This window comes from Strix aluco, chromosome 14, assembly GCF_031877795.1.
Source record: "Strix aluco isolate bStrAlu1 chromosome 14, bStrAlu1.hap1, whole genome shotgun sequence".
Lineage (NCBI taxonomy): Eukaryota > Metazoa > Chordata > Aves > Strigiformes > Strigidae > Strix > Strix aluco.
The window spans coordinates 5691665-5711553 of record NC_133944.1 but is presented as its reverse complement, the minus strand read 5'-3'; the positions used below and the strand labels follow the sequence as shown (position 1 = coordinate 5711553).

Sequence of the window (19889 nt, the reverse complement as noted above, 5' to 3'; positions counted from 1 at the left end):
TTGGTCAGTATTACACAGGATTTGATTAGCATCAGGTTTGTAGTCAACCTGCAGAGAAAAACAGTGATGTAAATCTGAATTTGCCAATCCCAGTATCCTCCTGTGGCAGAGACAATATGGATAAAACCATATGGCTAATCACAAATTTGTTCAAGAATGTTTTTACCAGCTGCAATAGTAATCTGATGAAACATTTACCCTGAATATGGTAACACACTGTATCATTTCTAGGCTGGCAATAACAAGGGGGAATGCATATATGCTTTGCCAAGTGGCTGCAAGGCTTGTGGGTTTCTTTTGTTGTGGTAACATGGCACATGGTGATGAGTGTGTCATTTGGTTTGCTCTCTGACATCCTTCACTATGAATGAAATCTTGAGGGACAGAAAGGTTAGATTCTTCTTTTGCACCAATTTAAGTCATAAATTAGCCCAGTAAAACTAGTGGAGTTATTGTAATGGCATAAAAAAGAATCTAGATTTAGTGACTCCAAATAAAAAATAGTAGGGATAGACAGCTCCATTACAGGGAAAAAAACCATAGTTGAGCAAGAGAATCAGGCCATGGGTATGCATACATAGAATCACTTCTAAGATGTTACAAATGGCCCTCTAGTTGGTAGAGTGGTGGGGTTTTTTTTTTTCTTTTTTTATCAACAGGTTTCATGAAATGAAACAAATAACAAAGCATAATAATTAATTTGTTCTCTGGAAGTGCACATTACCTGTTACACCTTGTCCCATTGCCCCACATACACAGCAGGAGGAAGCAGAAACACTGTTTACTAGGATGAGTTAAAAACCAGAAATACAACTATGTTTTCCTACATAACAATCTATGCAGGAGGCACAGAAACAAACCAGTGTTTTTAAATAACCAGGCCACTCAATGACAGCTTTCGCAATAATTTAAACCACTGTTCCCTTGGGTATGCAATTACCAAAGTATTAATAACAAGCAAAACACATCTTTCACCCGCAGTCCAGATGCAGAGTGCTCTCTGCTTTCATTACCCTCAAAGGGAGCCAGGGATGTGTCCTCTTGATCTATTGTGCTCTTCCTCATTCTACACTTGACATCCTGGATAATTATACCCAAGCCAGAAGAAGTGACCTTCTAATATTTTTAAATGGGTATGTTATAACAATAAGTGATGCAAGGTTGCTGGTGTTTCATGCAGATGAGGATGTTTTTAGGCCTTCCATCACACCAGGACGTGAAACACATCCTCTGCTTCTTCTAAAACTTGTTCAAAGCTGCACAACAACCCTAGAGCATGGTACTCTCTGCGACCCTTCTCCAGTCCAAAAGCACTTAAGCAAGGGTTGAACTGTAAACACTGGCTGAAAGGGGCTATTCACACTCTCCACAACCAAGCACTTGGTGCGGTGTTTTGACTGCTGGGGTCTGCATGTGCAGATGTCCCAGCATCTGGAGAACAAAACACCATTGTGTCTAACTTGGGAGGGACAATGTTGCCTTTGTAAAGTCATTCATTTCTCTCTCCTATGGGGACATTTCCAGACACCTTTGTTCTATTTTTTTCTAGGGGTAAAACGATTTGGAGAGCTATCAGACTGGACTAGGATAAATTTGAAAAATTTTAAGTTGTCCACACTTCAAAGGTATGCATTTTATAGATCATGCTTGACATCACCGATTTAAAGAAATGCAAATAATAAAAGAATCACAGTTTACTAGATCAGGCCCTCAGAAAATTTATTCTCCCCACAGAGAAACAGAAAGCGTGATGTCCTTTTGGGTGTTTCCCAGCCTAAGAAATCCCAAGTCCGCTTTTGACTGTCGGAGCAGGGGCCATGGCGAGCTATTGTGTTTGCCCCCTCCTGGCAGCACCGACTGAACTGCCGGTAAAGTAGATCACAGTTTGTGAGACACTTTCACTCGGTGCAAACAGAGTTTCGCTACTCACATACTGGATGCTGTTAAAGCAGCAGCAGATGGAATCAATTTATCTCTTAATGTGCAATTAAGCGCGTTAAATATACGGCCTAAAACCTTGTGAACAGTCCTGAAGAAAATCTTTTTGCCTGAGAAGGGCGTATTTCCAGCGGCACTACTGAAATGAGTCTTGCTGTATTTAATTCTCATTCTCTAACTTTTTCTCATGCTAACGCCTATCGTCTTACCTCCAGCTCTTGTAAGGGAAAAAATATAGGTAAGAGGCAGAGTTTAGCCATATTTTAAAGCCAAGAGGGGAGGGGGGAAAAAAAAAAAAAGTAATTTCGCAGGCGATGGTGGGTTCAGGCTCCCCGACCTGCTCTGCCCCGCCGCCCCCCTGGGCCGGGCGAGCCAACGACCCGCGGTACCGGGGCCGGGCGAAACAGGGCCCCGCGGTGCCCGGGGCCCGCAGTACCGCGGCCGCCCCCACCCCCGGGCCGGGCTGGGCGAGCCAGGGCCCCGCGAAGCCCGGGGCCGTCCCGCTCCCGCCCCTCAGGCGTGGGCCGGCGGCGGGGCGGGGCGGCGCAGGGAGATGATGTCAGCGGCGGGCTGGCAGCCATGGTGTGAGGGCAGGCACTGAGGCGGCCGGCCCGGCGCGGCTCGGCTCGGCGGGGCCCGGCAGCATGTCGGGGCCCAGCGCCGTGTCGGACCCCCAGCACCCGGCGCGGCTGCTGCGGGCCCTCAGCTCCTTCCGCGAGGAGAGCCGCTTCTGCGACGCGCACCTGGTGCTGGAGGGGGAGGAGATCCCGGTGCAGAAGAACATCCTGGCGGCCGCCAGCCCCTACATCAGGTACGGCCGGGGCGGCGGCGCGGCCCGCAGCGGGCCGGGGCCGGGCCCGCGGCCTCCCCAGCTCCCTCCCCGGGCGGCGGCTCGGCGGGAGGCCGCGCTCCCCGGGCGGGGGGGGTGTGTGTGTGTGTGTGTGCCCGTTAACGGTTACGTAAGGAGCGGGCTTGGCTGCTTTTAAGGACGAAAGAGTCAGGGGAGGCCGGCGGAGGGGGCGTGCGGCCGTGGCCCGAGCAGGCGCTGCCCTCCCCGGGGTTTGCCCCAGCGCCCCGGGGAAAGCAGCGGCCCGGCCGGGCCATTCCCTCCGTCCTCGCGGCCAGTGCCGCCGTGCGCTCCCCCGCCGGCCCGAGCCCCCGTCCTCTGCATTACACCGGGTGTGAAAGGGCCGTTTAACCCCCTGGGGAGGGGGGGCACAACCCGCCCCCAACGACTGAAGTGCCACCAGCTGCCTGGCGTGAGCGAGCGACCCAGAAAAAAATAAACTTTGCTCGGTGGGAGGGGAGGGGCCCGGCCGCGGGGCAGCCGCCGGTGCGCTGTGCCTGCTGCGGCCGTCGCCTGCACCGAGTCAGCACTTCAGGATCAGCTTTTTTACCTCCGTAACGTCTTTTAGCGAGACAGGGCTCCAGGTGGTGCTTATGGATCCTGAAGTACATCAGGTTTTCAATGAAAAAAAACCCCACGGGTTTGTGTCCCCATCTCTAGTTCCCGTGCGCCACCTGAGAACGTACCTGGGGAAGGGCCGGGGGGTCACGGCCCAGCGGGTCACGGCAGCGGGGTCAGCGCTCGGGGCTGGGTGAGCACAGTCACGGCTGCCGAGGGGCCCGGCAAGGAGCTTGTCCCGGACTCTGTGTGCAGAGAAATAAACCCACGTCGTGAGGGGTCCTGCCGCAGCCGGCGACAGCAGTTTGAGCCTCTCCATCGCGCTGGATGTGATGAGTCCAGTGACATCGAGTCAAAGGGATAAACCCGCCATAAGATTTTTAAAGGACATAGCTGCGTGTCAGAGAGGATAATTCCAAGTGGTTAATCCCAAAGGGTCTTTATTTTTAAGTCTTATCGTTTGCAGCTAATAAAGACATTAATTTTATCTTAGCCTGTAAAGTAGGCACAGACCTTTCAGTATCACTTAAACGCAGGATTATCATAAGTCTGTAGCAGACTTCTTGTAAGGTTGGGCATTCCTCCCAGTTGTAGCTTCCTGTGAAGTTGTCATAAAATCTGCATATTTGTGTTAGGTGAGGATGGGGAGTCTGTGTGTTACTCTCCAAAAAAGTGCAACCTGCTTCAGTGTTGTATTATCATCTGCTTTTAGGCAATATGGTATTTTGGGTGACCATTATAGTATAATGTTCTCGAGTACAAAAATAAACAGAAAATAGAGTTTAACTTTTAAATGGGTGTTGATCATTGACAGACCTAAAGAAACAGTTCTCTGCCCTGGTTGAGCTAGCAGAACTGAGATATAAAATGAAATAAATTTCACAAAGAAGATCAGCAAGAATTGGCAAAAAAGACACCACTGAGCCTATGTACTACTAATAATTTTTTTTCACTGCTTGTCTTGAGGAGCAGTTTCGGAAGACTGTGGTGAAAGACAAATCAAAGACATGAAATTGAAATGAGCCATTGATCCAATACTCTTCAAAACGCCTGAATGCTTTTTAGGTTGTTGGTCATCATATTTTAGATGACTGTATGCCATATCTGAAATTAGAGGTTCAAAAGAGTTGCCCTAGGTGGAAAGAGGTCATATTGGAAAAACTGCTGTTCTACTCTAACAGCAAGATGAATTTACAGGAAACTTTTTACTGTGAAAAAGACTTTAATTAAAAGATGTTGTAAATTATTCTGTGAAGAAGTACCTTTTTCACAGAATTTCATCTTTAGGTATTGCGTTTTGTTCATCTCTGAAAAATGTACTGGGGAAACATGAGTTAAGCATGTGTGAGGAGCAAGAGTGCCAGGCATAACTGCATTAGCAACAAAACTTGTAGTCATTAGAGTTGTGGGTGGTTTTTTTTTTTTTAAAACTCAAAATTGTTCAGGTTCAAATCCCATGAAGGAACTCATTAACTATGTGTGAAAGTAGGTTAGGTTGTTGGTTGTTTTTTTTTTCAAGCTTACTCATCTTTACTCCTCAGGCTTGCAAGATGTAAAGAACCAAAAATATATGTGCCTAGTTCCTGTATGGCACATTAAGAAATACATTTGTATTACCTGCCTTTGCAGGGGCTAATTTTTACCTGCCGCCTATGTCTCTTCTTTTTATCACTCCAGGATCTATCCCTTAGTCCACCTGGTCTTCCCATTGGGTAGAATTGGTCAGGTAGGTTGCCACTGTTGGAGCATTATGTTTCCAGCCAAAAGCAATGTTTCAGTGACTTTTTTTTTGGAGATAAAATTAATCTCCAGCCTGTGCCTAGTCTATGCAAGTCCCATTTATTTTGAGAGTTGTTTTTTCAAATAAAATGATCGGTCTAGGTCTCTATATAAGGAGTTACTGTAAGAGACTCAAGAATTTTATGTCCTTGTATTTTAAGGGTAGATGATTCCAAAGCGTGCTCTGATACCAGAGGCTGTTACACTCTCCAAATGCCAATTGATTTGGGTTGCTCTCATTTGAAAAATTCCAATATAAAGCTCAGAAAAATCCATTAACTAATTTCAGAAGTAAAACTTGGAAGAAAAATGAATGGGTACGTGAAACAGTAGTGAGGCAGTGGAAGTACGAGTTGGCGTGGTGTTTTCTGTGTCTGGCTGTGTCAGTGTGTATTGTGGCTGTGGGCAAGTCAGTGGGCGAGTTCAGAAGCTGTGTAGGGTTTGTATGAATGCTTCATTTAGGGTGTGAGTAGGAAAATAAGTAGGCATGGACTTTCTGAGGGGGTGGTTGGGTGTGAGCAGAGTCTGTGTGCTGAAGGATTTGTGCAGCCACAGAGAGGAGCGTTACCTGTTTTTTAGTTTTGCATGGAAGCTGTTTGGCTGACTGGTTATGAGTAGGACACTTGTAAATTATAGTGATGTGGCTTCCCTCTAGTTATCTGGCAACTGGATTATCCATGCAGTTCAAAAATGGCAGCTTCAGCACAAAGAGAACAAAAGACATGGAGGGGATGCAGAAACACGGGAAACTGTTACTGGTGTCGTGGGCCCCATCTGCCTTTCTTGTCCATAGGCTAGCTTCTGCAAGTACAGAAAAGAATTAGATGCCCATTTCATGAATAAACTTTCAGTTTGTGGGACCAGTAAGACTTTTAATTTTTGTGGTAGTTTGATTCTTGAGGTCTTGCCTCAATTGCTTAATGCCAAGTTGCTTATAGCTCTCTGAGGGCAGTGAGGCCTGGGGTGGTTGTGTGAATTCCTACAGAACTGCCTTATATGTACAGGTTTATCTAATCCCTCTGTGTGCCCCTGGAGCAAATCCTGTCATTTACAAAACACAGAAGTCTTCCTGCATATCTCCTACATCTTGTGGTATGTTCCCAGCCTGAGAAAAGGAGAATTCCTCAGGAAGAGACTGCCATAGGACAAAGTGTGGTTTGGCTCAAAGGGATGTTGCTGTGCATCCCAGAGAAGTTAAATTTGAGCCAGGTTAGTTCTTCATTTTCTCTTCCATAACAAATCAGCCAGAAGCCTGCCCTTTTTTTTTTTAGTACTTTTTGTCCTGGCAATTGCCCTAATGTAGATACAATTCTATTGCCCTGGTTTAATTTATGTAGTTTGTGAGCTCAGTGTAAATTATTGTGGCATAAGAGTACTTTACCAGAATAAACCATGCTCGCACTAGTGTGTTTGGTGTAAGTGTAGCATATATCTACAGACCTTTTATAGGATAGGTTTGGTCCAAGTATTCCTGGTATCCTCAGCGGTAGCAGCAGATATTCTCATCTGAACAGATCAGTCACTGTCTGGCATGAGTCGTTCCTGGCCAACTTGCAGCTCTTAATATTTTGCTACCTTACTGTCTGCTTGCGTGTATCACAGGGAACATGTGGGAGCTACCTTAACAAAGAGGATATTTAAGCTCAGATTCTTAGATGAACTTAATGTTACACAGGGATTGTGCTGCTGTATTAGAAATTAAATTAAGACATGTTTGTGACCTCAACAAGTTTTGTCTTTGGTTTTCATGCATCTGTGTGAACAGATTACAGATGGGTATAGGTATTCTATACTGTTCCCCAGGGCTTTGCTAACTTAGCAGTGGACCAGTAACCATATTTGCATCTTTTTCCAGATAAACATAACATAACTAAACAAAAATAAAAATGTAAAATTAAGTTCACATTATTTTCCTTTTACTTGTAAATAGCTGTTCTTCTTGTAAATGGATTTTGGTCAGAAATAACCTGACAGCATTTGTATCTTCTCACTTGTGCTGTTCAACCTTCTGACATCCCTAAAACGTTGCAGGCCTTGTAAAACCCCTGCACAGCCACAAAACCGTAACCTGTCTGCCAGTGCCAAAATAGACTTCCACGGAGATGTGGTGGAACGTGTCCCCCATCACTGAACTCCTGTCCTTTCCTCTGCGTGCTGGCACTTGGAGCATTTTGAGCTGTCATGAAACCATGAGAAGGCAGTCGTCTGAGACATCGTCCTTGTGTAAGTGTGTCTGTGAGCACCCCGAAGTGCTGATGTGAAAGGTGGGACGGTACATCTGTTCTGCAGTGCACTGGAAAGGTGCGACTTGGCAGTTTTTGTTAACACTTGTTAGACAATAAATACTGTAGAGCAAGGCAAGGTGGAAGCCAGTGCGTACCAGTAGCTTCTGCTGCTCGTTTCCTGATGCCTGTTTGTTTTTCATGGACATTTATAGAGACCTTTTATAGTGTTTTAAAACTTTTTTCTAATTGGGACTAGTACTGAAGTCACAAATACAAACCACTGGTGAAGCTGGGAGGTATTTGGTTGTCAGGACCCCATGCTCTCAAGTTCTGGTTTAGCTGAATCGCATTGTGCTTGTGCTAGGGCTCGATGCCTCTTCTCTGGGTGTGCAGGGCAGCCTTGTGGTAACTGCTCTATCAAGGAGGGCTCTAAAACCATGTTGTCTTCGAGGTTTCTTATGAGAAGTTTGTTTCTGACAGTGTCCTGGGAACTTTACAGGCTGCCCTGGCAGTAGAAAGGCAGGAATAAATCATGTCAGAATTTGCTTCCAGACTTTTAAATCTATTTTTTAAATTAGGCATAGTTTCGTTTTTTAAAAAAGGAAACTAAAATGTCACTTGTGATGTTTTAGTGATAACTGAGTTGTAAAATCTCTGTAACTTTGAGAAGCAATAAATCAAAGTAGTTGCCTTGACCAGGAACTCTCTACCTGAGGTAGCTCAGGATAAGTGCCTAAATGTGTGTTATGTTTGCATAAGTAGCTGAGGGGCAACAGTGATAAAAGTATGGTAAAAGCTTATGGTTTAAAAGGGATTTAAAAATCACTGTACCAGGCTTGAATGGGGAGTTGTTAATGATATTCCTGCTCCAACAAGCCCCTAAAGATGGCCTGAAGGGAGGAAGCAATAAGGCTCTTGCCCAGCTCAGAATAGTAAGAAAATACAGTTGGGTTGCTCCTACACGTCAGGCAAAGGGAGAACTGGAAATCAGAGCATCTTGTTTACACACGAGAACTTGAGATGAAGCTTCTTGTCCTTTTTTTGTATCTGAAGACACACAGTTCATCTGTGTGCCTGATGCAAGAGGCGAGTTGGGGTGGAAGGAGGTGTGGCAGGATGGAGCTGCTTGGGATGTCTGGGTAATTTATACTCTGTAGGTTGCCTTTACACCTGCATTAATTGCCTTGTTTGGCAAAACTTCTATTATTAAAAGAACCTTTTTTATTAATAACTTTTCTTGCATGCCTTAAAATGTATTTTGTGGATGGAACAGGGCTGTTCTGAAAGTGCTCATGTGTCTGGAGAAAGATCTGGAGTTGATGAGTTTGGACTTCTTGATTTGTGTTTTGGTTTTTGTATTATTTTTTCTTTGAACCTGTTTTGTTTGCATTGGTCTCAGCTGCGGTTACAAAAGGAACTTCTTCCTCGTGTAGACTGACATATATGAAAAGCGACAAATGGTCTTAAAGAATTTGTTTCTTCACTCTCTGTTCAGACTTCGTATTTCATATATTGTACAAAGCTTTCTCTCTGTCCTTGTACTGAGTACCAGTGTAGCACTACCTATACAGAGGGGTGTCTCCAGTCTTGTACTTGTCTCCTGTATTATATCTATATGACTGCTTCATATTTCCAGTAAAACAAACAAACAAAAAAAAAATCACTCTTATGGACAGCTCTGACATTGCTTGTTGCCTATCAAGGAAGTACGTTCTTAATACCACGTAGTTAGTGGCTGTTTTATGTCCTCAGGCTCATTGGTTTACATCTCCTGAACAACTCTAAACTGTATGGTACAGCTCTTGTTACTGTTTACAGACACAGTTAGTACTCCGAATTACACTCTTGGCTTTTCCTTCTTTTGATGGTGAAATCCACGCTCCTGGTTCCTTTTTCTTCTTGGCTGTGTCATCATTTTCTGTGATAATCTTGCAGATCTCTATTTTTGAGCTCCTGGCATGCCTGGAGTTCTGGTGCCTCCCTCAGTTGGATTCCCAAAGAAACAGTTGTTGCAACTTCCAGTTGTCCCACGATGCTACTTGTGCACTTGTAATTTTGCCCATTTGACTTCATACTTACCAGCAATTATGAAAATCTTGCTCCGACTCTGATGCTTATTTCTCCCATGTGCTATAAGGATAAGTGAAGTATAAAAACCTGATTAAACCAAGTTTTTTCAGCAGCTTCATTGGTGTTTTCCAAATATTGATTTTAGTAAGTCACAGGAATGTTTGGATTACTAGAGACATGCTACACAGCATTGCATTTCTTAAGTATATTTAATGGTAAGTTTAACAGCACAGGTACGGTACTGTGCTTGTTCCTTCTAAAAAAGCATTTTTAATAAACTTAAAAGCAGAGTTCATTTGCAAGAAGATGTATTTTCAAGTAAGATACGGTTCCTTTCCTGGTTTAAAACTATACCAGAAATGCCTTCCTTTGCTTTTCTGAGGAAGTCCTAGTTCCAAACTGCTACCTAATAGGTGTAACGCTGCTGTTCAGTAGAAAGCTAAATTTTCAACTGATGTGGACTGGAAATCTCATGTATCATCTACTTAGCCAGTGAATTTAAGTGTTGTGTAGCACAAAAGTGGCATAAATATGATACAGATTTACTTAAGGAGATGCTTTAATGGGTGTTCCATGCGAGTTAGTCTGCTGCCCATAGAGGAACAGGGATTAGATTATTTTTTTTTCCCCCCACCTTTTAAAAACAAAGAAAAAAAAAAAAACCCCAAACCAAAACCGCCTTTCTAAGTCCAATGGCAAGTACTTCTAATACAGGAATGTACATAATAGATCTGTGCTTCATGTGGGAAGAGCTGAACAGCCAACTGCTGACCCAGGTCTGCTGGGCTACACGCATAGATGAGGCTGAGTGGCGCTTCACGCTGTGTACGAGGTGCGTGGCATGAACCATTGGTGCCCAGCAGCCAGCTCATCTGCATTGCTTGTGTTTGAATTGTTTGTAAGCTCGGCTAGTACAGTTGGTTGGTTGTTTTCCAAGTTGCCTAAAAAATAGCCCAAGTAAAATGAAATGGCAGGTACTTACTGTTGCTGAGAAGCTCCAAGGGTCCATTCTTGGGGACTGTGTCAAGTGTGTGTTCTGTCTGTTTAGGGCTAACTCCCATGTTTAGGCAAGAGATGTTGGTTGAGGGTAGGTTTCCAATTCAGATTACAATCTAGCTCTGGATGAGCTCAGTGTAGTCAGAGTAACTTCAGATTTTCAGGGTAAACAAGCTTTTCATTGAGCAAAGCCCATGAGCCCTGTACATGTCCCCTGTGCTGCTGCTGAAGGAATTGCTTTGTTCTCTTTCTTGTGTATGTGGGCAAAGCCTTATGTTTTTGCCTCACTTAATTTTTTCATTTGTTGGAAAGTTTATTCCTAGCTATTTCTCCTAAACCAAGCAAAGCAACTTCTGCAGGTTTTTGTGTTGAGCTGTTAGGTGGACTACTTTGCCTTGAGACCTGAAGTTGCAGTTACAGATAATCTTAAGAAGAGAGACATACAAGAGGCATAGCCAAAATCCTCTGAGAGCTGGCACCCTTTGCAGGGTGTGGTGAAGACTGTCTTTTATGTGTGGTGCTAAAGGCCAGGGTGCGACCTCAAAGAAAACCTGATTTGGTTGTAAAATATCTTTTTGGAGGATGGCAGTGGGTGGAGTGAACTGCTGCATCATGTTTTTGTCTGACCTGTTTAATAATGTGATTATTAAGGTTTTTTGCACGCAGAAAGACCAGCTTTCATGGGAGAAAATGTTGCAGGGATAAAAGCAGACAAATGAAAACACTTCACCATTAAAATGGTCAATCCTAAGTAGGACTTAATTAGATTTAACATGGAAAGCTTGTACTTGAAAGACTTAAACCTACATAAGGAAGCCCAGATCAGGAGGAGACTAAATTGACCTTATGTTTGCATCAGAAGCAGAATTTTTAAAGTTTTCTCCTTACTGATGCAAAATCTCTAAGTACTTATGTCATTTTTGAGACTGAGTCATCCTTGTGAGCGTATTTTGGGTTTGGTGCATGTCTTTGCTGGAAACATTTATTGGAGGTGTAACCTCATTTTAAAATGCTAATGCTCTCTGGAGAAGGCCAAAAGACTGGTGCAGGTAAAGGATATATCATCAAAACCCTTATTACTCTCTGCTTTGGAAGGATGGCTTTGCTACTCTAATACTAATGTTTGCTAGTGTGGCAATATTGGCAAAGCTTGTGTAGACTAGCCCTTATGGTTAATCTGGAGCAAAATCATTAATCTAAGGACAGCTCGTTTCAAAAAGACAAGTGTTTCCCTCTTGTCTCCTGCAGTTTGGTTCCTTACACCCTGCTACAGCTGTGTAAGTAGGTCAGCAGACTCTGTTGTTTGCAGTGGGATGACGTGAGAGCAGGTAAAAGTTTTTTGTGTTGCAAAGCGTCAAAAACAAAAGCTGTCTTTTGTTTCCCAGATTCTTTTGACTGCTGTTCACTGTAAATATAAACCTGCTTGAGGTGAATGTGGTCTAGAGTGTTCTCATTTAAAAAGGTGCAGTCTTTGCAAACAGATGTTTTCTTCACCTGTTTAGGTACCAATATACCAGCACTCTAAGGATTAAAGCATTCCAAGAGTTGTAGTGTTCTCTTTATAACTTGTGTCACTACTGTAGAAACACATCAGTTATTTTTTCATAACAGTTTACAAATAAGGCAGAGGTTTTAAAGATAAAAATATTCCCTCAGAATTATGTCTGACTCAGGAAAGTAAGTGCTGGCGGTGGCAGCTGAATTACTTGTTTTGGTTTTTGTTTTGTTTATTGTTTTGGTGGGTTGGGTTTTTAAAAATTATTCCCCCTCCTGTAAACTGTCCACTGTAAAAGGTAGGAAAAGAAGTTTTCAAATATGGACCCTTTCTTAATGTGCTTCTCCTGCAATTTAACTGTCTCACAGCAGTGCTCTCACAGGGACTCGGCTGTAATGTTGGAAGTATGACTGTGTTTGTTTTGCTCTTTTAAAATGAGAGGCAAGTTGGAAGATCCATCTTAAATTTGACAAGAACCGTGGACAGTCTTAAATGTATCCCTTGGTTTGGTTTTGGTGGGTTTTTTTTATTATTATTTGAATCTGTTTTATGCCATGAAATGTGAATTGTAACTCCTAGCAATATTAACATTTGTTCTTAAGCCTTTGTTTACATTTTAATGATTTATCTTGCTTATATTGTTGCTTACATACACAGAAGAGGTATCGAAATTTTTTTCCTCATTCTGCCTTATGTAGTGTCATTTGAGATGACTCATTAGGATTATATTCCTTAAGTGATGTGGAAGAGCAGATTCTAAATTTGTCACACAGACCCACAACATCAAAACACAACATAAACCCCAATCTTATGGCACTTGCTCAAGGTGTAGTATGTGCCAAGCAGTTTTCCTGACCAGGCCCAAGAGGTTGGAGTGGATGTTATGCATTTACAGAACACTATTTATGTTACTGGCAGCAATTTCAACTTGCAGTGGTGATCATCTTAATTAAAAAATGGAAAAAGTTGTTTTAAAACATGTCTGGAGTCAAGCTGCTCAAAATTAAATTACTTGCAGGATGAAGCTGCCTTGTTTTGTTTCCCCGAGCTCTGTGTGTGTCTCAGCTGTGCCCTACTCCCAGCTAATGGATTTGCTGGTTTGCTCGGGGGGGGGGGGAGTTGTTTCCTTCTAAATCTTGATGTTCTGGTCTTTCATCTGAATTAAGGAAGACTGAAGCAGCCTTTTCTGCCATGGTTTGACAGCTTAGAGTGCTTTTAAAGTAATTAGAAATGTCCAGAGTAGGAATATCTCACATGGATGTGTTAGAAGCAGCAGTGCTGCAGCTGGGCACATCTCTGCACCTTGGATTGCTGATTGCCACTTCCAGCTTTCAGCCACACAAATCATGGGCTGAATAAATCACCATGGGGAAGGGCATGGTGGAAAGCATCCTTCTTGCTGGGATACTGATAGATTGGAAAACCGCTGCTTAAGCATAGCTAGAAACTTTTTTTCTGAAGTGAAATTTGATAGAGGACCAGGGTTAAATGTTTCACTACATGCTGTCCGCTCTGTCTTTCTGAACTGGGAACAAATGTGTTTTGAAACTTTCTCGTTCTGTCTGTTGTGTGTGTTATGACAAGGACGCCTAGACCTCAGTTAGCTAGCCAGGTGTGGGTGCAAGTGATGCAAGAGGAGGCATGGCTCCTTGCCCTCCGCTTAGATACCTCCTCCTTTTTATCTCCTCTGTCAGCTTTCTTTCCACATTAGACTCACAGTTTTCTATCTTAAACTTTTCCAGCCCCAAACCTGGTTATAATATGTCCTTGCACCAATTTTTCATCCCCTCTTCCCACCAGCCAGTAGCTGTCCTGCAGTACTTGACGTGAGCGACAAGGAGTAACTCCAGCTGCCCTTTGGGAATGGTTCTCGTGTCATAGCTCAGAAATGTTTGTACCAAAATAAATAACCTAGTATATTAACTGACAAGTTAAAGTTGTGTTACAGATGGGTGCTTCTTAGGACAGATTGTAGGAACAAAGCTTAGTCTGAACTGGGATGCGTTTACATAATGTGAATGTTTGCCTACATAGGAGTATCTGTAACTTTGAAATCAGTCAATTTGTTCTTAAGGTTATCTTTCTGCTTTGAGTTTGTGTTTTGGGCTTGCATCAGTGGCTGGTTTGTTTCAGGTTAACAAGTGTTGATGCCTGAAAAAAATACACAGCAATTAGAACATCTAGCCTGATAAGACTCAAAACCTCTGAACAACACTGTCTTGTTACCAGGAGGTGTCAGAGTAAAGTCCGTGCAGTGAGGTGATTTAGCTTGGGTGTGTACGGGTGATGCTAAGATGAAAGTTAGTGATAAATAGCACTAGTCCTTTCCCTAATCTCCCCATTAGTGCTGGCATGCAATGTGTTTATTATATACCTTGCATATAAGCCCAACAGCGTGTAGGACTACCCAGGTTCTGTGTAGATACTGCTGTGTATCTGACCATGCCAGCTACTACTCATAGGTACCTGATGGGTGTGTGATCCAGATACCATCTGACTCTTTTCTGGTGAAGGAAGCCAGATGCCTCAAACTTTGATACATTTTATGTTAAAGGTAAAAGAAAACAGAGTTTCATCCCAGGAAACAAGATGTACCTTTCATTACAAATCAAGAATCCCAAAACTTGAATGTAGTCAGCATAATTAAAATTGAGGTAGTTTGAATAGATTTGAAAATGCATATAAAGACGCCTTGGCACTGTGTTAGAGTTGAAAATACATGTTACTCTGTGTGTATGTGCTCTTTCATTCGTTTGGAGCTCATAAGCATGAAAAATGCACGTTCCACATGGGCAAGGATGGTGCGAGTTGAGATACGTGTTATAGGATGTCACTGGAGATGTCAGCTGAAAACTTCTAAACTGAATATACAAGTTGCAAATCAATGTCTGCTCTTGCAGCATGCACTTTATGGAAGTCACATGCGAAACAGGCTTAATTTTTCTAATCTCTTTCCAAGTGTTAGGAAATAAACAATTTCCTAATCCATATTACATTGTTGTTACTTGTATCATAACTTGTGCTAGGTGCTGTACAAACAGAGAGGGGAGCAGCTTAGCTTCTGACCTCTCACAGCCCTATGTTTGCACCAGAGCAGTGTTATCTCCCAGGGTGTTCTGCTCGCTGGCAGTGGGCCTCTTGCAGAGTAAAGAAGCGATGTGAAAACAAGACCACAAATACGAGTAACTTCAGGGCTAAAATTACCATCCTTATTCACACTTCAAAATAGCTCCATATAGACTAGGGTTTTATTTGATGAGAGTTATACCTCATTTTGTGAGAAACTAATTTATTCCGATATGACTAAGTGAAGCAGAATCTGCCCTTAGCCAAGTCCTATTTATGTATTTACTTAGTGTGAGCGTGGATAGCGGAAGACTGCAACAAGCTGGACACTCTGAGCTTAGCAAAGCCACAGCTTTTCACATTAAGAAACTAATTCTAAGAATATATTCAAATGAATATAAAACTGGTTTTAAGGCTTTAATTTTAATGTGCTGTGATATAGATGTAGACATATATATACACACAGAGGTAGTGAAACAAGTTTTCTGATCTTTCTATAATATATTCTTCATTGCCTAAAGCATGGAAAAAAAGATGTTCAAAATGATCTTTTGTTACCTCTTGTGGCTGTTTTCACTAGACTGATGGACACTGCTCCCTTTTGAAGACTTATAGTTGTCTTTCCTGGAAAAAGCGTTTGCACTAACTGATGATGGAAAGCAAAGCTGTCTGCTGTATTATTATTATGATTTTCTCATCTTTTCCCCCAGTCCCTCCCCATTCTATTCAAAGGCACATCAAACTGTTCTTGGTATTTTTACAGAAATTGCTCGTAAGTGAAGCATCCACTGATGCAGATGAATATTTAGAGCATGGCTGAGCAGCGCATGGGCTGTTTCATACAATTGTGAGCGCACAGTTCAGTTACAGCCAGGCACAGCATTAGGCTGATGACATAAACTACACAGAATGGTAATGCAGTCCAAATATTTGTGCTGGCAGTGTATATTCTGATCACATCTGCTCACTAATTTTTTCTTGGTAAAGTGATTTGGTTTTGATTTTTTTTTTTTTCCCACCTTTATCGAAGCAAATTCTTAAGTTTCATCTGTCAGCAGAGCTGCTCTTCCTTTGATGTTGAGTGAAGTTTTTGAATGTAAGTGAGCTGTGAAAAAATTACTTTGGCTCTTTGATGCCATGGGTAGTTTGCAAGACTTAATGTATTTGTTCAGTTTGGATATGTGATGAGCAGTATTGGAGACCATGCAAGCATCCTTTTCATGCTAATTCAAGAAAGACAATTTTCAAATCATATTGTAAGAGTTTAACGTCTCTGTTAGAGCTAAAGTGATCCATAGCTAGCACTTCTTTCTTCAGGAAACTGAGAGCTAGCAATGCCCAGGTCGTGAGCTTTTTTTTTCTTTTCTCCTCTCTTAGAACAAAACTGAATTATAATCCTCCGAAGGATGATGGCTCAACATACAAGATTGAACTTGAAGGGATATCTGTTGATATCATGAAAGAGATACTAGATTACATCTTCAGTGGGCAGGTATGGTATTAAAAAAAAATAGATGGAAATTGAATTATTTGCCAAAATAACCTGGGTTTTGACAGTGTTATCCTGAAAGATAAACTTATAAAGGTTTAAAGCTTTGTCATAGAACTTCCACAAAGTGTTCTATCATGCTGGTGCTGTGCATGTGAAGTAGAGGTAGTAGGCTCTTCAGGAGTTGTCTCTGCTCTTCTCATGCCGTGGGGAAAGACTCTAAAAAGAGTCATGTCAAATGCTTTTATTAAAATTTGTGGCTACCTTCAGTAACCTGCTTTAAAACATGCAGTCTTTGACAGCTGTAAAAGAGAACTGGATTGATAGCAGTAGAGATTGAGACCCCATCACTGAACATAACAGTACATCAGGCATCCTCCCTTACTGACCCTCATGCCCACCTCTCCGGCCCCTTGTTGCTGACAGCACGCCCCTTCAGATCTTTGGGCCAGTAGCCTGAGCAGAAATTCAAGTTGGTGTGTCCAGTTTATTCGGAACGAGATGGAGATCGCTGAACGAGTTTAACTTTCAGCAGAAAACCAAAAAGCGGATGTGGCTTGAAATTCTCTTCTGGACATGCATTTAAAAAAAATATTTATTAATTGCAGCAAAATTCATTTTAGGTTCTCAGACTAGATGAGCAATTTCATGGTTCCTTCAGGCACAAAATTTTGCTTGATGCCTTCTGTCAAGCAAATGCCTTTCCATCCCTGTGTTAATTTATAAGCGGGTAGTAGTCATATCAATTTTGTGTAATTCTTACACTGTCATTAATACTCCATTTTTCAGCCACTGAGAATGAGTGTAATGAATGCGGACATGTCATGAAACAAATGAGTGGTAGTAGCTATAACTTCTAAATTAATTCTTGCAGATCAGGCTAAATGAAGAAACTATCCAAGATGTGGTACAGGCAGCTGATCTCCTGCTGCTTACAGACTTAAAAACTCTCTGCTGTGAGTTTTTAGAAGGTTGCATAGCTGCTGAGAACTGTATTGGTATTCGGGACTTTGCACTGCACTATTGTTTGCATCATGTTCACTACCTTGCCTCAGAGTATCTGGAAACTCACTTTCGAGATGTCAGCAGCACAGAGGAATTCTTGGAACTGACTCCTCAAAAACTGAAAGAAGTGCTGTCAATGGAAAAGCTCAATGTTGGAAACGAAAGATACGTCTTTGAAGCAGTGATTAGGTGGATTTCTCATGATTCAGAATCGAGAAAGGTCAGGACATCAAAATGTTTATATTTTGAATGGGATCCAAACCAGTGTGTTTATTCGAATTGGTGGGAGCTTAAAATAGATACATTTCTTTCAGGGCTAATCTTGCATTTATAGAATTAGTTGAAATTTGCCTGAAGTGCTGTCAGCAGTGATGTATTGATGGTATATCATCTGCTCTCTCTATTATTTAATAGGCATTAAGGGAGGAGTGTACCTTTTTGGCATTTGATGCTATAATGTTGTTGTAGAGAGAAAGCAAGCAGCACATTTCTAGTGAAACTTTGAAGACCTGATGCATTTTCTTCTTGTAGATATTGTTACTACTTCCAAATACCAAAAATACTCTTTTAAGTTTTTGATAAATACAGAAGCATCTGTCATACAAGTGCCTTACTGCTGTTCTATAAAGTTTGGGGGATTTTCAGGCGTTTATATCTTCCTATAGGTTCACATGAAGGATGTCATGTCAGCAGTGTGGGTTTCGGGCTTAGATGCAGCGTATTTACGTGAGCAGATGATGAGCGAACCGCTGGTACGGGAGATCGTCAAAGAATGCAACAATATTCCCCTCACGCCGCCGCAGCAGGGAGAGGCGATGCTGGCCTCCTTCAAGCCCCGGGGTTACTCGGAGTGTATAGTGACTGTTGGTGGAGAAGAACGAGTGTAAGTATGAAGTGGCAGTGCAGGTTGTCACAGTTAGCAAAATACAAGGGTCTAGCACGCATGACACGTCTGAAAACACAGCATGCAGAGAATATGTGCACCTAATGGGCTTATTACTCTTTCATTTGGGTTTGTTTTTAAGTTGGTCAGGCACACCTAAAATACCTTTGTGAATGATTCAGCAAGAAATAGTTATTTTGTGATAATTTTCTGACATTCAACATGTAGTAGACTGAGTAGGACGTGTTGTTTGTTCAGTAAGCGTTGGCTGGGGTTTTTTTGTTGGGTGTTTTTTTTTTTAACTGAATAGATGTTACTCAAAATAAGCACAGAATGTTGGAGAAATCGAAAAAGCATCTATAATAAATATTAAAAATAATGAATGCATGCTTTAATGGTTTTGTTTATAATGGCTGTGATTCCAAAAAAAAAAAAGTCGTTATTGATGCATCTGGGATGCCACGTGAAAATTCCTGTTCCCCACAATAGTCCCTTTCTTTTCTGGACTATTCCCTGCAGTAGAGGGGAGGGTTTTGTCCTTTTTAAATAAGTTTAGCACTTAGATGTTTGCTCTTTATAGAAGTGTAATAAAATACTCAAATAACATTTGGCACCTCAGTTTGTGGACTGCTTGTATTGCTTTACTCAGACATTACTAATAACTCCCTATCAGTTCTTTTTAGTTTGTTCAAAGTTTCTTCATAAAAAATGTTACAGGCAGATACAGTATGAATGAAGTGCACCTGCTTTTTATGTCTCCAGGCTGTACAAAACTCAGTTTACACACATTTGGTTTGGGGGTTTTCTCCTTACCAGGATATTTGTGAATACACATTAAAACATGAACAAGCAAACTTCAGACACAAGTTGTTAACAGTGAACTCGTAAAACTCTGTCTTGTCTTTCTGTTTTTGTTTGTTCCCTCCCCACCCTGTGTTCAGATCACGGAAACCAACCTCAGTGATGCGGTGTATGTGTCCTCTTTATGATCCCAATAGACAGCTCTGGATTGAACTTGCTCCTATGAGTATTCCAAGGATCAATCATGGAGTATTGTCAGCAGGTAAAGGGGAACTTTGTATTTGTAAAGTCAATATTATGAAAACTTACCAGTGCCTCAAAATCTGAGATACAGCTTATAATAATATTTTTTTCTTTAAGACTGACTGCACTGGGGTTATTTCATGCTTCCCCTTTGTCTGCCCAAAACATAACTTGATTCTGTGAAAATCCCTGTCATCTGATTGTCTTAAAATCACTATTCCCACAACAGTTTGTGGGAATCTGCTACATCTGTCTCTCTAGGAGTATTTAATGTTTGAAGTAAATTCTAGTTGCTGCATCACTGAATATATTGAAAAGTGTCTGCAGGGGTAGACTTGAGTCTAGAGTGCTTTACCTTTTCCAGTCCAGAGTTTGACCTGTGACTGGTCTGAACCTCTTTGTGAATTCCAGGATACAGCTCACTGGTCACATTGTCTTGCTCAGTGTACGGGCATGAGACCTGTTTTTAAGACCATGTTACCCTTTTGTTTTAC

General features: G+C 42.1%; 1 protein-coding gene across 1 annotated transcript in view; it reads left to right on the top strand.

Annotated features, from left to right (window-relative positions):
• The first annotated feature begins 2514 nt into the window (after positions 1-2514).
• Positions 2515-19889, top strand: part of GAN (gigaxonin) — a 42004-nt gene continuing 24629 nt past the window's right edge. The window contains exons 1-5 of the mRNA XM_074840259.1: positions 2515-2749; positions 16352-16466; positions 17338-17688; positions 18134-18351; positions 19293-19414. Of these exons, the coding sequence (XP_074696360.1) occupies positions 2583-2749; positions 16352-16466; positions 17338-17688; positions 18134-18351; positions 19293-19414 (973 nt within the window). The 5' untranslated portion in view covers positions 2515-2582. The remainder of the gene's footprint in view (positions 2750-16351; positions 16467-17337; positions 17689-18133; positions 18352-19292; positions 19415-19889) is intronic.